The 17506-nt window shown below is 40.1% G+C and overlaps 1 protein-coding gene across 2 annotated transcripts in view; it reads right to left on the reverse strand.

The window, feature by feature from the left end:
- Positions 1–4023: 4023 nt before the first annotated feature.
- Positions 4024–17506, reverse strand: part of mn1b (meningioma 1b) — a 20162-nt gene continuing 6679 nt past the window's right edge. For both annotated transcript variants that reach the window (XM_008419082.2, XM_008419081.2), the window contains one exon: positions 4024–5532. In XM_008419082.2, coding sequence (XP_008417304.1) covers positions 5315–5532 — 218 coding nt within the window. In that variant the 3' untranslated portion in view covers positions 4024–5314. The remainder of the gene's footprint in view (positions 5533–17506) is intronic.

The following is a 17506-nucleotide window of genomic DNA, read 5'->3' on the forward strand; positions in this document are numbered from 1 at the left end:
TGAGTCCAAAATCCGATGTGAGATTCATCCGTGCTGCAGTGAATCCGTCTCTCTTTATAGATATCTCCCTCTTCTTCCTCACATCGTGTCTTTAGAAAACCTTCAAAACAAAAACGGAAGATTTGGGATGTATCTTACTTTTGACAAAGTGGAAGAATTACATATGAATAAAGTCTTTACCACCTGTGTAAACTTTGCTGGTGAATGTTATAACACGTAATATAAATTTTATATGTTACATTGTCACATTTCTAATGTAGGCTCTTGTGTTAGATAATCTAAGTCAATGTTAGAGAATAACTAATTTTTTAGATTTACGGAATCTGGGTCAGCCCCTTCATAGCGGGGCTGAACCCCGGTATTTCACCAAGCACTATAGCTAATATTAGCTGGTATCTCGCCGGTGGACATAAATACAGTAAAGTAATATTCTAATCACAAAATATACACAATAATATGTCCATCTTGTGAAATGTTGCGTGTCGAGCCCTCACATCAATAGTCCATCGATCCGAACAACAATATCCCTCAATGCTGAGTCATCTTCTGCTGTTTTGGTTGAGCAAAGGAGGGAGTACCGCTGTATTTCCTGCACCGGAGCAGCCAATGCGGGGTCTACTCTTACAGTATGTCTATGAACATTACCGCCACCAACCACTAAGGACTGTTGACCACGTGAAAACAAAACATTAAAAAAAGAAGAAGGTTAAGACCTTTAGGAACTATGACCAAGATAGAAGTAACACACATTTGTGAAGTGAAAGGAAAGTGAAATTATGCATAGTTTCTAAACATTTTATAAGTAAAAATCAACAATGTGACATTTGTATTGAGTTCCCTTTTCTCCAATATACCTTAATTAAATCCAGTTAAATGGAAGAAAAGGTCAAAAACAACCTTCCAGACTTTGAATAAGTATCACATGCATTATATAAAAATAGAATTGCAAGCCTACCAAGATATTGTCATGTGTAAACTCCAATAGCATGATGAAGAATAACATAATAGCTGCAAATAACATAATAACTTTGGTGATTTGAACTATAATAATGCCAGTAGCATTACCTGTGAGACACAGTGGTGTCAGCTAAAGAATGGGAGCCAAATACATTGGCACACTGTCCAGAATTTCACTTAGAAAAAAATTTCGAAAATCATGTTGTCTTGTCATTCCATTTCAGCACTTTTTGTTGACGTATCACATACAATACCAATAAAAAACACATTAGCATTTCTTCCTCTAACATGTGAAAACTGTAGACATGTCCTTACTTTAGCAAGTAGGAATTTCAAAGCAGCATCACCATTTAATGATAGTTCTCAGAGAATTCTGCTAGAATCTTCTGCTTTATTTGCACAGAGCACTCATAATCAGCATTTATGCCCCTAACCATTTTCCACTTTCTCCCTAATCCCCTTTCCTGAAAGAGACACTCCCAAGTGACATGCCAGTCTGCGGTATAACCAGTCTCTGCTGTTTGCTAAAGCTGCAGCTCGCTGTGCATTGTGCTCACAACAGGCCATGCAATCCTACACAGCAAGGCACCGAGTACAGCAGCAAGCATAAACACACCTGAATAACACAGACAGGGTCCTGCAGGGAGCTTCTGAGTTTATGTGTATCCTAGACAGCGCTGATGCAGGGCTGAGCACCACAGCCCTGTTAGGTTGCATTGACGTCTCCACCTCAGAGCTGGCACACTGGGGAGTTATTGATTACCATTAAGCATCCATGCAGATGGCCAATAAAGAGCACGTGAGCCAAAGAGGGTCTGGGGAGCAGAAAGAGGGGAGGTGTGTGTGCGTGTGTGTGCGTGTGTGTGCGTGTGTGTGCGTGTGTGTGGGTGTGTGTGCGTGTGCATGCGTGTGCGCGTGTGTGCGTGTGTGTGTGTGTTTAGAGTGTGTTAGAAGGCAGTAGACGTAAGACTGTGTTTGAGGCAGTGAAATGAGAATATGAAATTGTTAAATATTGCAGTTTTGGTTTAATTTTATTTATATGGTTATATTGTTCTGTTTGTTTTTTTAAGCGGCACTGGAAATTGCAAGCAGATATAAAGTGATCTAGAAATTTTTATTTATTTTTTTTTTGCAAAAATGAATCTAGACGCTGTATTATTTTCAGGTATTTCTCATGTAATTCCTCCGGGTTTTCTCAAGTTCCTACATGCTTGTCAGGTGTTGTGCAATGGTCCACAACTTTTTCTGTCATGTCTTATCATTTGATATCTAATATTGAGATTGATGGTCCTGAAGCTCTGCTCAGCAAATTGTACACTGTAAAAGAGACTTTAAAAACGTTACGTGGATTCTTTGAACTGATGTTCTGTAATGATCTTATTAATGGTAGATTTATTATCTGTATATGACAGGTGTTATCAGTGAGTTTGTGGAATATCTCAAGAGCAATGGAAGGCTAATAAAAAGTCATATGTGACTTTGTTTTGCTAATATCAGCTTTCTAATAAGATTCAAACAAAAAAAGTATATTGACATACTAAACCATATTAGCAACCATACCACCATACCTGGTGGTATGGTTTTTTTTCTTGTTTTTTTCAGCCAAATTATGAGATCAGCTGCATTTAAGCTATGCTGGTTCACACTGTAGACTCTAAGATCACCAAGAGTGGAGAAAAACATTTAAACTTTAACACAAGACGTCATTTGTGCCACAGCATCTTTGCTGCAACATCTGCAGCTGATACAGGCCCAAGTGAAACACCTTCAGTGTAGAAACAAAGATGTTGCTCAGCTAAGAAAATACCCTGAGAGTCTTCTGTGAAAGGTTTAACAATTATATTTTTTTTCAATGTTGCATTGTATCCTGGGGACATTAACACTTTTAGTTGGAATTGTTTTAAATTGCTTAAACAGGGCATCCCTCCTAGTAGCTATTAGCCTTCATTCCTTCCTCTCTAAGGATTTAATCAGTGCTCTCCAAGCTCACTCTGACGTGGAATATTTCTGCTCTAGACAAAGGAACTAGTGTTAATAACAACTTTATAGAATCGTATCTCAAAATGCATAAACTATCCATTTTTAAATAAAAAAAATGTTGTGTGGTACAGTGTTTTATCCACAAAATACCCATTTTTATTATGGGTTTTTCATCCTTCTGAAGCACATCAGTCTTATCTTCACTGTTTTGGTTGTTTCATACCAGACTTTTTCAGTCACAAAATGTTGCCGTCTCCTGCAGCTTTAAGATAATAAAACAATTTAATTACAATTTACAATAACATCTCAGTTATAAACCCAGGTCCTGTGATGTAAAAAAGAAAATAGATTGAAAAATAATTTCACTTGTACAGTTCAAGTGAAAGCTGTAAAAGGAAAAAAATGGGAGGAAAAATGCAAAACCTCATTGCAAAAGTGTGCACACCATTTAACTAATACTTTGTTGAAGTACCTTATCATATAACTTATACATTCACTCTTGAGTACGCAGCTACTATAACGGATCTACTTTACTAGGGATAAAAAATATTCCAGACATTTTCCTCATTTGCTCACAAGCAACAAAAACCAGACCAACAAAAGAATGAAGTCCTCATAGGAAAATCAAAGTTTTGGAACGGTCTTATCAGGATGTGACCTTTAGATGTCCTCACAGTCCAAGAGAATTGGAGAACGTTTGAGTGGGAAAGTATGCAAATACTGCCAAGTCAAGAAGTAGCTCGTTGACAGACTTCTAACCTGTAAGAAGGTGCTTTAGAAAAGTATTAGTTAAAGGAAAGGGAAGTGAAGGTTTGCAAATGACTGATGTCTGCTTTTTTTTTTTCTAAATTACAAAAAAATAGAATTGTAACAGGAGTGATTGAACCATCACTCCATTCCATCCCAAAAAAATATTCCAGACTTCAGAGAGCCTCTGGGTCTCATACATGGTAGCGGCGCGGTGTATGGAGAGCCAAAATGGAACCAGGATGGAAGAAATAGTAACACATAAGTACGAAATGAGGGTACAAACTAGCAAATTAACAAACTGAACAGCAGACTTTCAAAACACTTAAGAGACAGAAATGCCACCTTTAACATCATATTTATTGTTATTTAGTTACTCAATAAAACATATACAGATATATACAATATGCAGGAAAACAGACGACTGCACTTTACATATTATTAAAAAAAGGAAAACAATAACAAAAAACCTGTTTGTAAATTGCCGTCACAGTCCTCCATCTATTGTTCAAGAAATTCAAATTCAACAGAAGCTTTTATTTAAAGGTTACAAGATTGCCTAACACACAGCAAAATGTTCTCTTATTATACATGTGCAATACCAATAATCTTTTTTTTTTATTATTATTATTTTTCATTTCCCTTATCAAACAAACCCCTTGACCTCTTCTGTTGTTTCTAGTTCCCATTGGCTGAATTGTATACAAGTGGTTGAGCTCACAAGATGTGCAGCGGAGAAGAGAGAGAGAGAGAGAAAAAAAAACACTTTCTCAGCAAATTGACTGAAAGAGAAATATGAGTTCAATGACTGAGAGCAGCAAATGATAACGGTTCAAAAATGGTTCAAAAATGCTTTGACAAAGACGAGAAAATCTGAGTTCGCCACCCCCCACCCCCTCCCAAAAAAAAAAAAAAAAATGCTGAGGTACGCTCCTGCATAACTGTCCCCCTTCTAGCCTTCCTCTGGGTCCGTTTCTTAGAGTTTGGCTTTGCCAAGTGAACCGGCGGGCCTTGTTGGCAAAATTAACATGTCCCCACCCAGAAAAATCAGGTCAACTTTAGAGGTGTAGCCATAACTGAGGTAAGAGCAGGCAGACTGCAATAAGCAATGAAGCCAAGTTCACATCACCGATACTTAAACACGGGTATACAATCAAAGCCAATGACAACTGACATCTGTTCCTCTGTTCTTCTGCTTTCCTCTTCTCCTCCTTAAACATGTCTTTATTTCTCTTCAACAATGAAATCAAAGGGGAAAGGGAAGAAAAAAAATGGATTTGAGGTTTTCCAGATGTGGGGAATCGACGAGTCGGCCCCACGTTTTATTGTCCAGCAGAATATTAATGCATGACTGTGTTAAAAAAGAAGGGGGAAAAAAAATCATGGCATTTGATTCTGTGTGTAAGTGTGGGTGTAACTTGCGTTCGTGTTTTTGCGTTTATGAGCACGAATGTCTCTCTCCCTGAACAGGCAAGAGCCGCACACAGCTGTCTCACTGACATATCATCGTCATCGTCATCGTTTGTTTTTTTGTTTTTTTCTTGTCTCTGAGGTTGTCCTTCAGTCTTTTTTTTGTTTATTTTTTGTTTTCTGGTTTTGTATCCTTCTTCGTCCAAGTCTGTTTTGTCGCTCAAGTCAGAGCTGCCACAAACGTCCCAAATCGGTTCGAGATGTCAGAGTGGATGGAGCGCCAAGAGGAGACGGGCCCCCCTCGGCCCTTGCTGTCCCCCAGCTCGTCTGTGCAGTGGACGGACAGGCACTGCAGGTGGTTCCCGCCGCTGCTCCCGCCTCCTCCCCCTCCGGCTCCTGGGGCCACAGCTCCGGTCTTACTCTGGGAGAGCTCGGATTCTAAACAGAAGCACAGGAAGGAGGAGGTTAATTAAGGCTCCAGCAATTCCAAGCAGCTGGCATTCTCTGATACAGATGAATCATTTAAAATATACACATTTAATGAAACCAGTGTCATTTTCACATCCCACTCTCAGTCTGCACTGTGAAATAAATTCAACACCATTCCATCCCCCTTTCCTCTCCTCTCCCATTTTTTTTCATCAATAAGACCAAAAGTGGAGCCTGTAAGCAAAGCTTCTTCTTCTCACAGTCCACCTCCTCACTGCCTGATAAAAATACGTGAAAGCAGGCAGGCACACACACACACGCACACGCACGCACGCACGCACGCAGAAAAATTTAAACATGCAACTCTGGGAAACTCCTGCATGATCTCCCATCGCTGGGTCAAAGGGCACCGAAGAAGACTGACCTTTTCATCCTGCTTGGCCCAATTTATGGGCATAATGACCATGACACTGTATCGACCCTGTGTCAGCAAAGTGTGAAGTCTCCTATTAAACGGTTGAGGAAAAATCCATACATAGGTTGATTAAACATAATGTGGAAAAACCCGGAGGTCCACCAAGAAATCGGCTGGTGGCTGGAACTGGCTGATTTTACCCTCGAGTGACCCTGATTTGTGATCAGCAGGTCAGGAAAAGTCTGATCTGTGAAGGCAACATTCCTAGGCACCAACAGGTCACAACCCTTCAGTGTCGAATTTGTCACTGTGGGAGCGAGGAAGAGTTTTTTTAGCTGTAGTTTTAATATCAATGAAGGTCTGAAGAATAAAGTTGTAAGCACAAAGGATGTGTGAAGCCATTTAAAAGGAAGCAGAATTTTCCAAAGAGGAATGTCGGGTGTGCATTCAGCATGCTATGTGTAAATAGGAAGTTAGACTTCAGTAAATAAAAAAAACAAAAAAAGTTAAACCCGTGGCAGAAGAATTGCTATTTCTAATTCCAATCCGTCATCTAACACATTGGATTAGGAATCTGTTAGAAATCTTTTGGAAATATCACAGCTTTACAGGAAATCCTCAGAGAAAGTCAGGGTTTGTATCTGGGATAGCTGTCAACACAAGACACCAACAAAGGTTTAAAACGTTGGTTATTTCATCATTTTATCTTTGTCATAAAATTGCAGAGAAATTCTATTGAGCTGCAGAGCTGCGTAATACATACTGCTCACTCTCTCTTCCCTAACCGCACACCTCTCTGGTGCTAAAAGATTCAATGATCGTTCGTCCACAGAGTCAAAAAAGAAAGGCGGAAGGCGGGTTGACTCTGTGGAGTGTCCCGCAAATAAATAATTCTACAACTGGACTCATAAAAGTAAATAATAAAATATTGGTAGTAGAAAGTAAATTACAACTGTGCTGCAGCTGATATTTGTTTTAAAATGACATTGCAGTGAAAATGTGTGCTTTTTAAATACTGCTACATTTCAGAAGTAGAGTGAAAAAACACAAACAATAGTGAGGTGTAGCTAGACTTCTTTCAGAATAATTAAATTTACAATTTATGCAAAAAAAAAAGTAGTAGATTTACTTTTTTTATTATTTAAACTTCTTTGGAAAAAAAATCCTCTTGGGCAGGTCAGACCTTTACAAATAGGAAACTGTCCATGGAAATGTCTGATTGGTACATCTCTAATATAAATGCATATGTTTGTATCTATAAAAGCAGACAGAGAAAATGTGGACTCCCAAGATGCATGATTCAAATGTGGACACAAAAAAAACCCGGCATGAGAAGGAATAAATTGCTAAATAAAAGATGAAGAGAAGTGTGAACTTCTTATGAGTGCAGCATCACACTTCATCACATCTATCTGCGAAGAAAAAGTAAAAATAAGTACAGTTTTATTAGATTAAATCAGGACACAATGAAAAAAAAAAGCCAAGGTAGTGGTGGGGCTATGAGTTGTGTGCCACTAATGCAGCATCTTTTGCTTTTGGATTTTGCCTCCAAGCAAGCCCTTAGCACAGAGAAAACCGCGTGTGAAGATGTTAGCGATCGTCGGTTTACATCAGTCCGATTAATCTCCCATCTCCTCACCACACAAAACGCTCCACCGCTCCGCTCCGTGTGGATGGTTGAAACAAACTAGATCAACCGCGTGAAGACGCAAAGCTTTGAGGTTCAGGGACACGTTGGTGTGTGAGAGCGGAGGAAGGTGGAAAAACAGCTCTGACAAGCTGAGTTACATGTGTCAGAGACGGCAGGGAGGAGGGAGGAGAGGGGGCGAGGCTGTGATAGACGACAGTTTGGGCTCAGAGCGGCTCAAGATCACAACACTCCAGTCAGGGTGATGCTCACCTGAGGGAAGTGGGAACTGTTGCAGAAAACCTTCATGCATGTTTGTATCATCTGCAAGCTTACTTTCTCCTTTTTCAGCTAATCTGTTTTGGGTTTTTTGTGTTTCTTCCCCCTTGCTTTCTTTGCTCAGTCTTGTCACTTCTTGTGGCAGCAGCCATACAATTTGATTCAAAAGGGACAGGGATAAAAGCGAGAAGAAAAAAAAAAAAAAGATGGCAAGACCAAAATGCGGGGCGGCCAGGAGAGGCAGACAGGCAGGCGAGCCCCCCAGCCAGTCTGGGCTGCGACCAGTGGAACGGAAAAGTGGGGGGATTTGGTGAAAGGTCAGGCAGCTAAGCCTCCCGTTGTTCTCCGTTTCATCTGGTCCTATCACCTCTGCTCCCTGGAAGATTTCTCTCCATCTCCCAACCCCAATCCAGGTGCCTGATGGAAGAGTACTGTATGTACGACGGGGGTGAAGAGGAGAGGGGGGGAGGGGGGGTTGTCACTGCTGGTTCGGTGAGCAAGGAGAGAGATGAGGATTTCAGAGCGGTGTTGGTGGTGGCTATGACAAGATCTCACATTTGCCAGAGGGTACAGTCATACACCTCAGCATGGCTGATCCCCCACACCCACCCCCTGCCAGTCCCACCCCCACATCCCCTCACACTCCCTCTTCCCAGCACAGTGCCCTCAAGCACCCGCCAGCAGCTCATGCTAGCTGGGCACAGCAGGGTCCGCACCGGCCTGAATAGGCAGCCAAGCGTTCCCCTGGCTCACTGCTGACACACAGCAAACTGACAACACACACAGCCAAAAACACAGAGCACACCAACCAACCAAGCGCTGCCACACTCACACCAGCCTTCAGCTACTGCTTCGCATGCGCACACACACACACACGTATGCACGCGTACACACACACCCACACATACGCATGCACACAGGCCAGAAAGCAAGGACATGCATACAACAGCACACACGTACAAAGCACAGCTACATGCATTACTCAGCTCCAAAGCAAAGGACAGCGGTGGAAAATACACAGAAGAAAAACTACACATGGCTGAAAATATCAGATATGATCACTATCTTTTGTGATCACACACTCTTACTCATGGCTGTCATTAGAATAAACCCAGTATTCATGTTCACGGCATCTGTTTTTGACTTCGCGAAAAAGAAATTTAGGCATGGGTCGATACGTTAACCTTGAGTGTAAGAGAACAACAGCATCACGTTATTAATAAAAACACTTAAAACAGAGGTAAACATTATTATTGCTGGTAAAACATTGAGACATAATTTACAGCATTTTAAAATGATAATCATGTTAGGTAAAAACATCTATATATTTATTAGGACACAGAGAGACATTTAACACAAACTCATATTCGCTGGCATGTTAGTTAAAAAGGCCTCCAGTCAGTTTTTAACAAAATACCACATGTAGTATCAGGCTGAGGGTTTAAAACTGTGACACCTTCATGAGAGCTGTGTTATATTCCTTTAGTTTCCAAACCACGACAGCCCATGAATTACACAACTCAAAACATGTTCAAATCCAATTTGTTTTTGCTGTAAAAAGGACAGTGACCTTCTTTCACCCAGCTGACCACTGGCTGAAACCGTTTTATTTCTTGACAAACTAATATGGGCCAGCTACCAGCATCGAGGCCCATGACTGCAATACATGCAATATGCTCATTGTAATTTGCTGGAATTGCTGATAAGTCAATGCCTTGTTGCAATCAGAAGGGCTTCCTCACACTGACAAAGCTTTCACCAATTACGTGACCGGCTGATTTTGATTACTGAACTATAATTAGAATATAAAATCATACTGCTTGTAGCTAAATTCACATTTGACTACTTTACTTGTTATGCAAAGTGGAACGTTACTGCAATAATGAATTGTTGTAAACTGCCTTTAGATGCCATTTGGTGTAATTTAGTTGTAAATAAATAAACTGAATTATAGTGTTCATTTTAAAGAAACAATGAGTGTTAAAACCTGACCATTAAAGAAAAAACTAACTATAACTCAACATCATAGGGCCTCCGGCGGGATTCAATGGGTGTCATTTTTTTTTTCTTTCAGAAATACAAGACTGGGAAAAAAAAAAGAAAAAAAAAAAGATCAACACGCCACACTTAAATTAGCCATGCCGGTAGATTTGTTCGAAGGTGGAGACGGCAGTGTGAAATTTGAAAAATCACACAAGTCTAAATCCCAAATCGCCATGACATTTTACAAGCAGGAATTTTCTTCAATAAAGTCTATCTGGCTACGGTTGTTCATTGACTGACGCAGAATTCATATCCACGGTAATATCTCAATAATGGCCCATTCATCTGAGGGAAACGAGTGCTTAGTTCCAACCAGCGAGAGAGAAAATGCCTAATAAAAAAGGGGGCAACGGTAACAGTGCAGGCAGCTGCGCTCAGCCACAAATACACCTTAATATCCTTAACCACATTACAGCCACAAAGGATTACCAAAGACATGTGTTAAATAAATACCAAATTCAAAGTGATGCATTTATATGGCCATATCTCTCACCCCAAGTGCAGTATATTTTTATTTGGTGCCTGGTGATGATGCTCATACACACACACACACACACGCACACACACACCCACACACCTACACACACACAACAGCAGCAGCAGGGTTGTGAAGCCGTTTTCACAGACACAGCCAGAAACGATTTACAGAGATGAGTGGAGCTTGAATGCCATGAAGGCAGGGAGCGCAGCGCGCAGCTCCGGTTGTCTGGATGACACCAATGTGTCTGGGAGCTGACGGCCTGACACGGGTTTACATGTCAAACCGCAGCACAGGAAGGTAAACAAAGGCTGCTCAGAGACCGTTTTCCTGCCAGCTCCATATTAACTGCTAAGGAGTACGATTACTTCTTCAGATTAATCTTAAAAAGCAGCGGCACATTCGAAAGGGACTTTGATAATATTTAAGGGAGACAAAGAAGGATCAATGGTTCATGACGTCAGAGGGGGGCAATGGTGTGTATCGAGGTATTCCCAGAGTTTCGATTTCATCATCAGCTACTATTTCCTGGAGCTCTTCTTTTTAACGAGATTCCAGATGAAGTAACGGAGTAAACGCAGTTTCGTCTGCAACTATGTGTGGACTACAAAAGAAACAACAAATGATGAAGTGTGTTGAATCTCCATACTGTGCAAGGTTGTGAAAAATGCCTGCTTTACATTTTCGATTTGCAGATCCTACAGGGAAAGATCTTTTAATGAGAAAGCAGAGAAAATGCCAGTGATCACAGACTTCTGAGACTGTAAGGAGTGCCGTCTCTCTCCCACCTGCTGCACAGTCAGCTGACTCAGTGCAGGTCAAGAAAACATTTCCCTGTCGTTCTAGAAAAACAAAATTGAATGGTTGGAAATATTTTTCAACTATGGACAGCTATGAAGTGGAAACTCAAGGACAATCGCCCGTCACTCTCTTATAGAGACACTTTTTAAAGCTAATGCTACAGCTAAGTCTGTTCAGCTACAGATTGCAAGCTAGCTACAAGAGCAGATAGCCTGAGTAATTAACAACCCACTGTCAGCTTGTTATACTGATAAATTTTAGATATTTGTTTTTTTTTTTGTTTTTTTTTCTTTTCTATTCATCAAAACCAAATCAGCAAATATCAATATATTATTTCAGCAGCTGTATGAATTAATTAATTTATTTAAAAGGGGCATTATTTAGATCTACTATGCAAAGTGCCAGATTTAGCCACAGACGATAATTTTAATCTGCAATGTCTGGATTAAAACATTAAGTCACATTTTTGGTCAATTATAAAGTACTGCACCAAGTGCAATCTGACCTGTAAGAGGACACTGACCAAACAAAAGCAAAAGTCTTCTCTTGGATTATATTTTATGTTTAAAAAAAAAAAAACTGGAACAAGCTGTGGTTTTAGATTGTGGTGATTTTTACTCAAGTTGTCAGGATGGCAAAATCTAATTCAGGCTCATTTCCATTCCAGAGAGACAATAAGAGAAGCTAAATTAAAATAAGAGCAGAAGGAAACAGAGTGTCTGTTGGCGAGTTTTGAGTTTCCTCTGTGACAGTGATTTCCCAGGCCCTGGCGTCCCATGCGGCAGGCGGGCCTGCGTCCTCCTTCTATCCCCATCCCAACACTTCCATGACCACACTTCACCTTTGACCTCGGGCTCTCCGGGGCGCGACCCCGTCCCCTCTGAACACAAACCAGACCAATCAGATCGCTGCGCTCCCTGACAAAAACACCCAAAGGCCTTCACTCCTGTGACAGTGTGTGACATCAGGTCAGATTCCTTTCGCATAACAACTAGAGCTGTGGTTCTGCGTGAGGACTCAGCACAAAACAGCCGTTCAAAACCACCAAGAGAAAAACAAAAAAATTAATAAATCTGATCCTAGGAAAAATGGAGGATGGGGAAAGGTTTGTTTAACCTGCAACAGGATGTAGCGAGTGGAAATTTTATTGCCTGGAATTTATTATATATGTTGTCGCCTGCTCAGACAATACAGATTATTGCAAAAAGAAAAACAAAAACAATCTAACTCACATTAGCAAATCTAATAAAGCCCTTAATTTGCAGGTATGCTTAAGGGCCCAATTGAGGTTCCCATGGCCTGACAGAGGTATTGTCCCGGTTATCCATGCCCTGAGGTGGACGGGATGGGGACCAGGGGGGTGGGGGTGTCAATGTGAGGCTCCCCACAACCCCTTTAACTCCACCCAAGTGCCGTAGCATGACCTTTCCCTCAGAGCAGAGAGGATATCTGGAGGGAACGACGAAGGAGGGGGGGACATTTCTCAGGCAAGGGCACAGGGGTTATTTTGGTTTGAATTTCCTCTCTGTTCTCTGCCCTGCAACATGAAGATGGAAAAAAGAAAAAGAAACAAAAAAAAAAAAAGAAAAAGGAAAACCTTGCCTCGACAGGCACTGCCCCCAGCATTTGTTACCTTCTCTCCAGCAACATACTCACTACCATCCACTAACACTCATACAAACACACACCTCCCCCTCCAGCCACAAGAAGTGCTTAGGAAACCAGACACAAATCAGAACATGGGAAGTGATTTAGTGCCTCCTACATAACTCACAGCCATGTCCAGGACCTGTCCAGCATGTCATCCAAACCAGTGACATATTGATCTAGTTCGCTGTCTCTATTTTGTTTCTGTACACTGCGGCCTGCTGAGTTTTTTTTTCTTCTTCTTCTTCTTCTTCTTTTTTTTGAGAAAAATTCACTTTTTGCACAGACATTATTGGAAAAGATCCACAAGACAAAAAAATGTGACATTTGAAAATGTAAGATGCTTAATCAAGGTATTTTTGATCTGAGACTCATAAAACCAACATACTTGTTACAATTCTGGCTGTAAGATTTATTATGGTTTTGGTTCTGAGACTAAAACAAAACTCTAAAACAAACACTGCTAATTTTAGAAGTAGTTTTTAAGAGTTTATTCCATGGATTGTTCTACCTTTCTGCTCTTTGGGAAGAAAGCAAAGGTTTAACAAGCCGGTTTAATGGTCGGGTTAACTGCTTTCGCTCACAGCCGGTAGTTTTAAAATAGTAAGCCTGGCCATATTGATGTGTGGCGATCTTTTGGTTTCCACTCTATAACTGTCTGCGCATTTCTGATGAGTGCAAACGTTTACAATTTTCGCTTTCTTGCGAGCGAGGCAAAAGTGAAGCTGTTTCCGTAAGCCATCTTACTGGCAGTGTGCAGCAAAAGACGGGGGAGGGGAGGCAGGGGTCATTGCTTAGGAAAAAAAATTGTGGTTACTTCAACACTTTCTCTGTAAGGCGTTTAACTGTAAAACCACTCATATGAAAGTATGTGAGAGAAAAATAACTTTTTCTTAAAATTCTTAGTACAGAGGAACCAACTTGAACAGTGGAAGGAAAATGTTTCTAATTCATGTTTAAGCACCGAAAGTCTGGTGAAGTACATTTGCAGCAATATGTGTAACTAAAACTCAATCAAACATAGCAACAACTAAAAATCTAATGGAGCACAAAAATATTGGTAGAAAAATTATATGGTTTGAATTCTCTTTGTTCTTCCATAAGTACAAATGGCAGTTTTACCCACCTACTCGTCTCCGGAGCAAAAAGCAAGTCCTTTGAAAATCAGCTGCTTTCGTCCCTCCTTTCTTTCTTTCTTTCCCTCCTTCCTTCCTTCTTTATTTCTCGCTGTCTCTCATACCTCCTCTCGTACTCCATCAGTCTCTACTTCTGTCTCCCAGGAGAAACAGCCCCAGTGTCATAACTCATTTGTCAATTCCTCAATACAAATTAAACAGTGCCTGACGACTACCTGTATGCCTAATAACATAACCGCTATTGGCAGCGTGACAACATTCACACCTCTAAAAACTGAGAGTATACCCACACACACACACACACACCCCCACACGTACACACACACAGGGTTTAAAATCTGAACTACTTTCTCTTGCAGCTAAGGATCGTGGGACACCTTTCAGGAGCTCAGTGCCCCGTGTCCACACTCTGCAGTACAGTGGACATTCAGACGTTAGACACCATTTAAAGTTTGGATCCACACTCGTTTGCATTTCCAGCTGCATCCGAGGTGAAAATTTCCCCACATGCTGATACAGGTTTAATTTTATTCCTGCGCCCTCCCTCTGGGGGAAAAAAACAAAACGCAGAAGGAACTTCTATTTTAAATATTCAAAAACACTTTTTTTTTTTCGCAAAGCAAAAGGTTTGACATCTTCCTGTAGCAGTCACAAGCACGTCTCTTTAAGACTTCTTTTGACTGTCACTAATGCCCACACAAAAAAATAAAATAAAAAAAATACGAAGGAACATGCAAATAGATGCAGAAAACACTTCCAAGGACCATCTTGAAATCCAAACACTAAAGGCGAGTCAGACGTGTTTTCCATCTTTTTAAAAGTCGAGTAAATACGCTTACATTTTTCCAGCACGTTGGAATTAAACGTGCACCTCTCCGTGCAGACACCTGATACTGAAGTCAGTAGCTGGGAGCCTGACACCGAGTCCAAATAAATCAAACTTTTATGCCTGCAGATGACGAATCCATACTGTCAAGCTGCGGTACCAACAATCCAGCCTTTCGTTACACACTGTGCATGCCAACCGCAACACCAAAAAAAAAGACAAATGCAAGCAAAGCTGTAGATTTATGAATTTAAAACAATATTCTACAGACGTCAATATGAAACACCTGTATTTTTTTTTTAAATACAGAAATCTAGTTTCTTGACTTCTCTGACAAAAGAATATTCAATTTATTGTTTTCAAAAAAAAAAAAAAACTAATAACTCGATGATATTTACAATTGCTTTAATTAAAGATGCACCGACCTGGCTTATTTTTTTCTTGGCAGACATTGATTTCCAATTTAGCTTGGGCTCTGAGCTGCTGATGCTGATTTGGACTCTTCCTGATTTTTGTTTTGTTAATTTTTTTTCTTAAGGGTTATAACTAAATTAAAAGAAAATATGTGCAGTGGGTCCTTTTTGCAGAGATAGTGGTTTGGAATTCAATAGAAAAATTAAGGAATTACAAGAATTTTCTCATTTATACAGCAAATTTGTTGCAGCATATAAGCTGCAACCATTTCAAAGCGCATGTTGTTGGCTCATTTGTGTTATAAACTTAAAATGAAGAACACTTTTAGCTTTGATGCCTTTAAATTTCATCTGCTGATTACTGATCAGAGCCAATAAAGGGGAAAAAAAGATCAATGGTGATTGGTGCATCTCTAGAATTGAGATTGTAACAGAACAAGCTTTGACTTCAGTTTATTCCTCTTTTGAGTTGTTTGTCTTAAACAATAAAACACAATTATTATGGGACAGACGAGTGTGATAAATGTTGTTACAGACGTCAATATGAAACACCTTGCAATGACAGGTAAAGTACATAAACTGCCCGGAGCTGTTTTTAGCACATTCCAGCATGTGCCAATCACTTTCTTCTTTCTTGTAAAAAAAAAAAAAGGGAAATAGAAATTACTGGTGTTGCTTGTGGGACCTTTGTCGTGCTAAAAATGTCAAAGCCAGGTAAGTCTCACAAGATTTCTCTTTTCACAGTGGAATATCAATAAACCTCTACTTCTGTTGCAACTCTGTGCTTTCTAGTAAGCATGATAGGATGCAAGTTCTCCATGTTTCAAAGCTGTCAGAGTCGGAGAGATAAGGATTTGATTATTATTAGAGCTTGTGTGAAGACTGATTGGTTGGAGAGCTAAAAGTGAAACTCTTCCACAAGGTCAACTGCGAAATGTTTTTTTTTAACTGAGATGAGAAGATGAAAAAAAGTTACACAAGCTTGTGGCAAAAAAAAAAAAAAAGAAGTGAAAAGTAAAAATAAAAATAACTGAATCACTTCCTACGCCTGCTGGTTGCCTGTTATCAAGACTGTGCATGAGTTTCCACATGAACGGTCAGTCACTGGCTAAGATATGTTCATGAGAAAGGAAGAGGGAGGGTGTGAAAAACAAAAAGTTTTCGAAAAAGGAGAAATACAAACTGAGAATGAACGACAGGCAGTTGGACGAGGACCTGAAGTCGCTGGGATGATGAAGTGTACCAGATCCTTGCGAAGAAACACAGAGAAGCGCAACGTCGCAAAGACACGAGGCTAGAAGGGAATATCACTGCCACACGCATCGCTTTGAATGGCTGCAGAGGGAGCACAGAGAGAGACACGCCGAGAGAACAGTTCCTGAAAGAACGGGCGAAGTTTTATCAGCTATCTGTCAACACATTTACACATTCACAGGAAGTTATTGAATATCTGCACTTTGTCTTTTTGTTTGGTTTCCCAAGCGAGCTGCTCTCCTGATCCACCACCGACAGGCCACAGCGCTAAGATAAACAGAATTATCGTACGTTTCATTATTTTTTATTTTTTTTTTTCCCCAGGGAAACTGTGACGACACACAGTCCCTACAGGAACCGAGCTGAACCCTGAACTCTGACCCCTGAACGTCACCCGGTTTAACTCTCGCTGCCATCAGCTCGTCTGTGCAAACTGCACTCCGAGACTCTCCACTACGACACAGGGAAAACAGTGAATAAAAATAAAATAATAATATTAATAATAACAATAATAAAAACATTTTTAAAGATAATTAAAGTGTACTAAATGATATGCATGTTTCAGCTGAAAAATGAAAGTTGAAAAAAAAGCCCCCCCCCCAAGAAAAAGCATCACAAGCATTTTCATCAATTCTTGCTTGGACTTTTACAACAATTAAATTTGTTACAAAATATTTCACTTTTTCCAGAAAATAATAGTAATGTGTTTATATATATTTAAAAAAACATTTTGAATAAAAACTGCTAAGAAGACAGCTGTGATTCTAAAAAGCTATTTTAAAAGATATAGTTAGAAACTTCACTAAGCTTCCATTAAAGAGGCCAGAAAAGTGCATTTTCTAGGATCTAATTTCTTCCTTGTTTGAAATGATGTCTCTTTGATCAAGCAATATTTCACTGAAACCTAATTGACTAAAGTACTGTTATGATTTATTTGAAATATGTGTCAGTGGCATTTTCTTGCCTATGGCGGATTTTTTGTTTACAAGATTAATGACTTAAAACTAGTGGTCTAGTGTGTGTGTGTGTGTGTGTGTGTGTGTGTGTGTGTGTGTGTGTGTGTG

This window comes from Poecilia reticulata, linkage group LG9 (genome assembly GCF_000633615.1).
Source record: "Poecilia reticulata strain Guanapo linkage group LG9, Guppy_female_1.0+MT, whole genome shotgun sequence".
Classification (NCBI taxonomy): domain Eukaryota; kingdom Metazoa; phylum Chordata; class Actinopteri; order Cyprinodontiformes; family Poeciliidae; genus Poecilia; species Poecilia reticulata.